At 37.2% G+C, this 9,097-nt stretch overlaps 1 protein-coding gene across 1 annotated transcript; it reads left to right on the top strand.

The window, feature by feature from the left end:
* Positions 1-54: 54 nt before the first annotated feature.
* LOC131777064 (chromatin assembly factor 1 subunit B) lies at positions 55-8,836 on the top strand. Its single transcript, XM_059093275.2, has 14 exons — positions 55-268; positions 395-500; positions 1,047-1,073; positions 1,387-1,504; positions 1,616-1,719; positions 2,217-2,313; positions 2,880-2,976; positions 3,297-3,393; positions 3,607-3,676; positions 3,839-3,918; positions 4,650-4,686; positions 5,065-5,190; positions 6,397-6,554; positions 6,842-8,836. The coding sequence occupies exons 1-14, from the start codon at positions 149-151 to the stop codon at positions 7,984-7,986; spliced, it is 2,382 nt and encodes a 793-aa protein (XP_058949258.2). The 5' UTR covers positions 55-148; the 3' UTR covers positions 7,987-8,836.
* Positions 8,837-9,097: the final 261 nt, after the last annotated feature.

Raw genomic sequence — 9,097 nt, 5'->3', positions numbered from 1 at the left:
GGATTTGAGATTTGTGGCGGGAAAGAGAAAGTCATATTTGCGCGCAGGAGACAAGTTGTGAATGTTGATCACTCGTTCTCTTCCACAGTTTTGTTTGTTTCACATTTGAGCTTTTTCTGTGTTTCTGAGCCCAAGTATTCAACCCACGATGAAATTCGATACTCCAGAAATCGCCTGGCATGGAAAAGAACCAATTCTGAGTGTTGATTTTAGCAAAGTGGGATCAAAATGGCGACTTGCATCCGCGGGCGCAGATAACGATGTAAAGGTAAGCTCAGCGTGGATTTATGATCAAAAATTGTTGCAGTGAAACTATTCCTGACCTTCATCCTGTTTCTTTCCAAGTTTATCCTAAGTTAGCTATTTCATTCATTTCTTTTACCTTCAAATGCAGATCTGGTCTATCGTTTGTAGTGATGGTCAAAAGACAGCTATCGACTTTTTAGCAAACTTGAGTCGCCACACAAAAGCTGTAAACGTGGTGAAGTTCTCTCCCAAAGGTAAGCTTAAATTTCGCGTAGCTACAACTTCGATCTGCTGTTTGGTTCCCTCGAAGCGTTCTGGGCACCGATTTACGAGCATCTAGTGAGAGCATCCCACGTTTTTTCTACCGCAGTTCACATATATGATTTTCATATATTTACAGTCATTTCTTCACCACTTGGAGGGTTTATTTGGAACCAACATAATAACCAGCTCCTAGTTGGCTTGTTAGCTTAGTTGATAAAGCGCTGCGCCGGTAACGCAGAGGTCATGGGTTCAAATCCCGGGCCTGATTTTTTTCAGGCCTTACTTTCACAACTACTAAGCATCTCATATCTTAATTCATGGGTCTTTGCACTTGTAACTGACCTCTCTGTCTCGACTGATGATTAAGGAGAGATCATATGTTAATCACCAATTTGTTTTCAAGCAATAGAGGACTTTTTCCGCATCGACATTGTCGCATCGAAACACGATGGGAATCGAAAAAGTTATGCAAACCTGCAACACATAACTTGCATGTTGCTTATCATTAATTCTTTTTGTTATATTTCTACACGCAGATGAGATTCTTGCATCAGGAGGAGATGGTAAGTTTGAAAAGAAGAAAACTGTTAAAAAACAAAAAAACAAGGGTTCTTTTGCCAATAAATACTGGTACCTTCCCCATGGAGGACTAAAATGTAATCTCTTGAAGGAGAAAGTCTGAAGTGATGAATAATCATTTAGAAGAAGTCTTGATCAGATATAGCAATGAATTTTCTCAAGCAGAATAAAGGTAGTTTTAAATATGGATGATCATGATTTCTTTTACACAAATAGCATCTTTAAGCTTTTCTCATGGTATTAATGGTGTCCTCCCTTCTTCTTTAAAGTCTACTTAATTATTTTGTTTCTTGACAGACTCCATGATTATTCTATGGAAGCTCAATAACTCAGGGGAGAGGAACACCTGTGACACATTAATGGATGCAGATGAAATACCAAACAAGGAATCTTGGACTTTTCACAAGGCACTGAGGTATGTGTATGAATTACCAACTGGGTTGTTTTTCTTCACGTTTTTCATGAAGAGCTTCATGGTGATTTGCAAAATATTTAATGTTATGGATATTTATGTTTTGAAATGTAGGGGGCACATTGAGGACATTTATGATCTTCAATGGTCACCAGATGGAAACAATCTTATTTCAGGATCTGTTGACAATAGCGCTATAATTTGGGATGTAGTTAAAGGTATGTGTATGGCTTTGACAGTTCTAATGAGAAACTTTAATCACCTTAATTAACTATGAACTAGCATCAGTACCAATGTAAGAAACACAGTGTCTTAGAGGTCAGGTTCAGTTTTGAGACCTGGCTGGATCACTGTGTTGTATTCTTGGGTAAAACATGTTTCTTCCAGTGCCCTTCTCTATCCAGAAGCATAGATGGGTACTGTTGAATTGTCAGGGAGTCTAATAAGATGCTAGGGATTAACCTTGCGATGAACTGGCAACTCATCTAGGGAGGAATACTAATTCTCCTAGTCACCTCATACTATGCAAAGCATAATATCAAATAAAAGCAAAATATCCTTGTCCTTTCCTCATTTTACCCCTATGGAAATTCCAGCTTTGATCTGTACTTCGTCATTCCCCTTTTAATTTCAAACCACTGTCCCTGAGGTGAGTGTGGTTGTTTTCCGAGAACCAAAAAATTCTCAACTTTATCATGTTAAACATGATCTACAGGTCAGAAACTTGTAATCTTGAAGGACCATAAACATTATGTTCAAGGAGTTTGCTGGGATCCCCTTGGCCAATATGTTGTGACAAATTCAAGTGACAGGTAAGACCCTTTTAACCCCTGACACCCAAACATCAGTATGCATATTCTCCATACTGTTCTTGAAACATTTCATAGGGAGCTGACAAGGAGAATTTGTTTAACAATCAAGAGCTTTTGTTGGTGATCATTTCCCATATTCTCGTGACCTTACAATGTGATGCAGGAGGAATATTATAAGGAGAATTAGATGCTAGGCACTCTTAGGGGTCAAAGGGTTAACTTATATTAAAAATTATTTAGGATACATACACTTGCAGTACTCTTATTTACTCTATTTGCTCCTTATGTCATAGTTACTTGTTACATTTTCTCAAGTTTGGAAGGCAAATATCAAAACCAAGTTATAATGTTATCAAGTAGCAGCTGTTGTGTTAACATGCCTTGTCCATTTGCTACGGAGGTTTTTAGTTTGGTTCAGAAATTGCATTTTGTAAAGTAGCCATGATAAATTTTTTCTGTCATATTTGAAACAAAACAAAACTTGGCAAACCAGAACTTAATACTCAAAGCAACAAGCTGAGCTTCATATAACTTATTTCTATCTTTACCTTTATTCCTTCTTGTAGAAGTTGCAGGCTTTACAATCCCAACTCTCACCGCTGTTGTTATAACATAACAAAACTGTTGGTAAATGGATCTCTAAAGCCAACAGAAAATGGAGAGGTAGTACTATTCTCTCTTTTGGTTAAACCTTTACACCCCAACATCAGTATGCATATTCTCTTTGCTGTTCTTTATACTCTTCCCAAGGTGCTGATAAGGAGAGTTTGTTTAACAATCAACAACTCGTTCAGTTGGTGATCATTTCCTTTATTCTTGTCACCTTAATGAGTGATTCAGGGGCGATATTCTAGGGAGAAATTGAATGCTAGGCATTCTTAGGAGTTAAAGGATTAAGCATTTTTATCTCACTACCCAATATATAGAATAATGATATTTAATAACACCAAACATAAACACTTTCTGTTCCTGTTTTTCCTTAGGCATTTAAGCATGGGAAAATGTTTCACGATGAAACCATGCCCTCTTTCTTTCGCCGGCCAAGTTTTTCACCAGAGGGATCATTGCTTCTAGTCCCTGGTAAGCATTGCCCTCAAAACATGGTTACTGTTATGTCTTTTCACATGTTGGTTCTTGGTCCAGATAATGTTTCTCTCAATTAGGTTTACTTTTTTTCACTGAGACATGAGCTAATCTCCAATCATAAAAGTGAGGTTCCCGAACACTATGTCATTTGCATTTTCCCCTTTTACAAAATTTGTTTAATTTCCTCAATTTCCATTTAATTTTCAGCTGGCCGGCTTGAAGTTGGTGATCAGATTGTCAACACAACATATGTTTTTACTAGAGGATCTCCAAACAAGTAAGTACCTTTACCATCCATGTAACAAACAAAGGACACCTTACATATGTTAACACAGTTTTCCTCTTTCATTTGGAGAAGTAATTTATTGGGGAAATCTTGACTGCTTTGGAAAATTTTTCCTGTATTTACATGTAGGAATTCTTATTAATTTTGTTTCAGACCAGTACTTTATCTTCCAAGTCCTCAAAAGGCCACAGTGGCAGTGCGATGTTGCCCCATCCTGTTTGAATTAAGACAAGGTACAGTTTAGAAAAACATTTGTTTTCTTTTCTTGCATGTCAAGAATAAGTTTGTGTATTTTAAACTGTGTTTTAAGACTTAATTTAAATTTGAAACTTAACAGCTCACTTAAGCTTACATAAAAATGGTGATGATGATTATCATTATTATCTCATATTTATTTAAGCAATAGACCACACTTTCTATCAGTTTACTAGAAATAAAATTTCTTGGGATGTGGGGAAAACACTAAAAAAGTTTGTAAATCACAAGCCATAGGCAAACAATTTATGACCTTCAATTATCTATGGGTTCACTGGTGCATTAACCCTTTTGAGTCCCACTAGTGACCGAAACAGAATTTCTCCTTACACTATCGGTATGATATCAAACAGACAATTAGTGAGAATAAAGAAAAATATCAATTAGTGGATTATTGGTTGATCCAATTCCAAATCCAATTTGATCCACAGGGGCACTTGTAGTATCTTAGTTATTTAATAACAGCAGTAGACTGCTTCTCGACAGTAGACATTGTTTCCTGACAGTTGACACATGAACAAACTAAACATGTGCAAGAAATTACAAATCTCTTTTACTTATATGTGTTTCAAATAATGTGGTTTAACCAAACTTAGATCCAAGGATAATTTTTGGCAGATTACACTCAGCAATTCATTTTGTATATTTTTGTTGGAAACCAAACCCCAGCTATGACTGATAGTACTGATAGATAATATTTGTCTCCTAGTGAAAGGTGATGGCAAATCTGCAAAGAGTATCTTCAAGTAGGTTTCCTGTTTTTTTACACTGTGCTTTGATTAATTTTATGTTAAAATCCTCTCCTTGCAAAGTGGTGGACACTTAACCTGAGAATTTAGATAGAATAATTATTAATAATAATTATTAATAATAATTATTAATAATAATTATTAATAATAATTATTAATATTAATAATAATAATAATAATATTAATAATAATTAGATAGAATAAGAAAGATGGTAAATTTTAAGCTTGTTAAAGAAATAGAGAAAGATGTTTTACATCTTGTCACAAGTGTGGGAACTAAGAGAGTCTTTTTTTGGCACAGTGGTAGAGCATAGGAGTGCAGAATTTGAAGGTCTAAGACATCTTTTTCTGATATATCATTTGTTTGCATTACAGGTTGCCTTACCGGATGGTCTTCTCTGTAGCAACAATTGACTCTATTCTGTTGTATGACACTCAACAAGCAGTACCTTTTGGTTACATAAGCAATATTCATTATGCTGCTCTCACTGATCTTACTTGGTATGTACAAGGTTGATATACTTTTGGTAACAGTGACCAAGTTTCATTCACAAGGCTGCTGATGCCATTCACAGTTTCTGTAGCAGTTAGTGGCTAAGGGGTGTTGATGCTAACCCTACATGGGGTGCTGGTCCATAACAATTTTATCTTCAGCATTTCAGAAGGTTTTGATGGCTTGCTTTCCATCCATACTATAAAGGAGGGGGGCACAATGAGGGTGACTTGTTCACCCTTTAACTCCCAGAAGTGATTAAAACATGAAACTTCTCCCTATAATATCCATTCATTATTCAGCAAACAGGTAATGAGAATATTCAAACTTATCAGGTAGAAGCTACTATCTTGATTTATATAATAAGCTCAGTTATACACGCATTCTGATTGGTTCTCACTTATGATCAGGACAGACGTATAGATGACGTTATCATTAACACTTTTTTAATTCTTTATTATATAAAACAAATAGATTCCAAGTTGCCTTGTGTCTGTTCAGTAATAGATCACAGATGACATCAAAATGTGGTAAGAACATCAGTGACACACTTGGCTGCGCCTCGTGTGCCACTTTTTTGTTCTTACCACATTTTGACGTCATCTGTGATCTATTACTGAACAGATACAAGGCAACTTGGAATCTGTTTGTTAATTAGCACAAAGTTCTCATAACTAATTTACAAGGAAATGTGTAACAGCTAGAGGGGAGGACTAACAATCAGATCTTGGGAGTTTAAGGGTTAAAGAAAACCATGCTTTGACTCCAAGCAAAACTTCAGCTTTGATCTCTACATTTGATGTCTATGCCCTCATGAGGAAGTATTTAACCCTTTAAACCCTAAGATTAGTATGCATATTCTCTATACTGTTCTCTATACATTTTCCAAGATGCTGGTGAGGAGAATTCTTTTAACAGTCAAGAGCCCTAGTCAGTGATCATTTCAGTTATTCTGGTAATGGTCAAGTGATCTGACCAACCTAGGGGATGATGTTGTGAGGAGAAATAGATATAAGTCACTCTTAGAAGTCAAAGGATGAGGAGGAACATGACTAAACAAACAATGAACTTTTGTTACAAACATGATTAATTTTTGTTATTTTTCGATCACTAAGGTTTACAAGTATACCACATGTATGTTGCCTTTATTTATCTTATAATGGTATTATTACATAGCAACTTCTTATTTTCATGACAATACATCCTTCTTTCAGGTCCATTGATGGAAGTATGCTTGTGGCTTCCTCTTCTGATGGCTACTGTACCATTGTCCACTTTAAAGAAGGAGAGCTTGGTGTGCCTTACTCTCTGTCAGTCAAACAAGCCTTAGAGAGAAGCAACTCCCCATTACTGCAAACTTCTGATACTTCAGGTAACCTTTGACATTAAAACTTGAAGAGAGACCAGCATCTAATTTCTTTATGTGCACCATATACATTGAGCTTGGCTATAGCAAATTAAAATGCATTAATAAGTGCTACTGGTACAGAAATCATTCTGCTAAACTAACTGTCGCTTTAGTGAACATCATTTATTATAGCATTATTTTTCACAACTAAAATGGCTTAACATGAGACTTAAATAGTAATAAAATAGAGGTCATGAATCTGGCCAAAACTAGTGTGTATAGAAATGTTACAATTGTAATTGCTATTCCAGGTAAAGTGAGCAAGAACATGCGAGCATCCTCACCCTCAGAGAAGGATAAGAATGAGGAAAAGTGTGACAAAACACCCTTGTCTACCAAGAAGGAGCAATTAGGCAAGATAAAAAAGTTTACAATACCTATGAAAATTACACCAACCAAACCTGCCAGAAAGGTGGATCCAAAGAGAATCACTCTGTCACCAGCCCCTTCAAAGCCAAGGGCTGCAAATCAAGTTTCTGAAGAGTTGAGTTCAGCAGCGTCCACCAGTGTGGTTCAATTTTCCCCACCTGCTACAAACACTGCAGGACTTCAGCAGTCTTCTGCTGGTCCCAAAAGGGTGACATTGATGCCAGCAAAAGGGCAATTAAATGGAAATAATTCAGGTGGTCAGATGACACCAAGGCGTGTTGCGCTATTGCCAGCAGCAAGTAACCAACCCAACAAGAGCTCTGCTGAGATCAAACAAACAGCTCAGGTAATACCGAGACGTGTTGCTCTGACACCTATGGAAAGTACATCCAAGCCTGAAGACATAAAAGTGACAGAAACAAAGGAAGCAAAGCAAGTTCCAGAACGAGTACCAAAATGCAGTACACTGGGGTCCAGCTCTGCCAAGGGGAACATGCCCCCAGGTGATGTTAGAACCAGGGAAACCAGTCTAGCACAGTCATCCTCTCCATCTCAAACTACATCTGCACTTAGAAGAATACCCCTTGTGACGTTGGCAACTGATCTTGAGAAAGCCTGCACAAAGGGATCATCACAAGCATCCCAACTACCTGGAACATCTTCTACGTCAGACCATAAAACTGTGGTTAATGAAAATGTCACAAACAAATCTACAGAGCCCACTTTGAAACAGTCAGTGCTAGCAAGAGGTGAAAAAACTAGTAAAACTGACCACTCTGCATTTAGGAGAATAGCACTGACACCTGTTCCAATCACAACCCAGACACCATCCATAACTTCTCTTACAGATAAGGAAAACAGCACAATCAACCAACCTCCACAACCTAGAAGGGTAATGCTTACTACTCTTATACCTCATGGAGGTGGGAACACTCAAGTTGAACAGCCACAGGGCAGTGTTACTAAATGCCAGACCACAAGAAAACCTATTCCGTTAGAGCCAAGAATCATTATACTGGATGACTAACATGTAGCTAAAAATAAGTTAACCCTTGATGCACTGATCAATTGGAAGCTTTAACATCCCTTCACTTCCTTGGGCATTTGAACTTTTGAGGATTGGTTTGTTCAAATTCTCACTCTACAGGGCCAAAATTATGTCCAAATGCCCTGCTCAATGATTTTGTGAATTTGGAAAAATCAGCAACCATGACTTTCTGTTCATTCATCAAGCTTTAAAAACTAGACCTTGTAGACCTTTCTTCCTGAGCCATTCAATTGCAAAAGTGAACTCTTTATCCTAACACACCTCCATATTTAGAGATATAACACTGCAGCCAGGCAAGTTTTAAATTCCTCAAACCCCCCCTCCCTTCCCCCCCCCCCCCCCCCAGAATTTCTTTCTACAATATCATCACAAAAAGTGATGAGATTAGAGAAAACTATCAATTAGGGTTAGTTGATTCAGTACCTACTTCTCTAAACTAACGTTATAAGAATTGTTTAGCAGACAGTAAGGAGAATTACTAATAAGATCTTGAGTGTGAAGGGGTTAACAGCATTTGCCATTTCAAAGCACACTCCATCCCTTTGCAAGCATTTTTGTCATGATAGGGTTTGGCTGCAGAAAAATAAATTTTTAATGCTGGGCTTGTGTTTAACGTGCAAGAAACCCTCTGATGCTAGGTCTATCTTTAAAAACCTTTTTGGATATCACCCATTCAGTGAAGGAAAAGCAGAAGAGAGAAAGCTATAATCATGAAAATTATCAATCATCAAATTTTGTTTACATAATAGGCGTACATTGATTGGTCAGTGGGGAGAGTGAAAAAATGTAAATGTTAAAATTTTTCATTGAATAAAATATTGCTACAAGAAACAGGATTTCAGTACCGAATTTACTTTGTTTAGTCAACCCTATCTATCAATAGTCTCGGTATACAGCAAATGTAGGAAAACGGTATGCTCGATGCCAAATGGGTTGAACGAGTAAGGGGTGTGAGCGGGAGGAGAGGGGGGAGGGGAAAGGCGGGGCAGCAAAATTAAATACTTTTGATAATTTAGTCCTTATAACCAGCAGAACGTAATGGGCGACTGAACGTCAGTGCACAATTCAAAAATTCTTGCAGTTTGATATG

The sequence above is a fragment of the Pocillopora verrucosa genome, chromosome 9 (assembly GCF_036669915.1).
Source record: "Pocillopora verrucosa isolate sample1 chromosome 9, ASM3666991v2, whole genome shotgun sequence".
Lineage (NCBI taxonomy): Eukaryota > Metazoa > Cnidaria > Anthozoa > Scleractinia > Pocilloporidae > Pocillopora > Pocillopora verrucosa.
Note: the sequence above shows the minus strand (reverse complement) of the source record. Positions and strands in the feature narration are given on the sequence as shown.

What these genes read in the sequence shown, in the direction of transcription:
- LOC131777064 (XM_059093275.2), top strand. Translation starts at nt 149, where the DNA reads ATGAAATTCGATACTCCAGAAATCGCCTGGCATGGAAAAGAACCAATT. An exon ending in GGTGAAGTTCTCTCCCAAAG is followed by an intron (nt 501 to 1,046) that starts GTAAGCTTAAAT and finishes TTCTACACGCAG; the next exon opens with ATGAGATTCTTGCATCAGGA. An exon ending in TCTGCAAAGAGTATCTTCAA is followed by an intron (nt 4,687 to 5,064) that starts GTAGGTTTCCTG and finishes TTTGCATTACAG; the next exon opens with GTTGCCTTACCGGATGGTCT.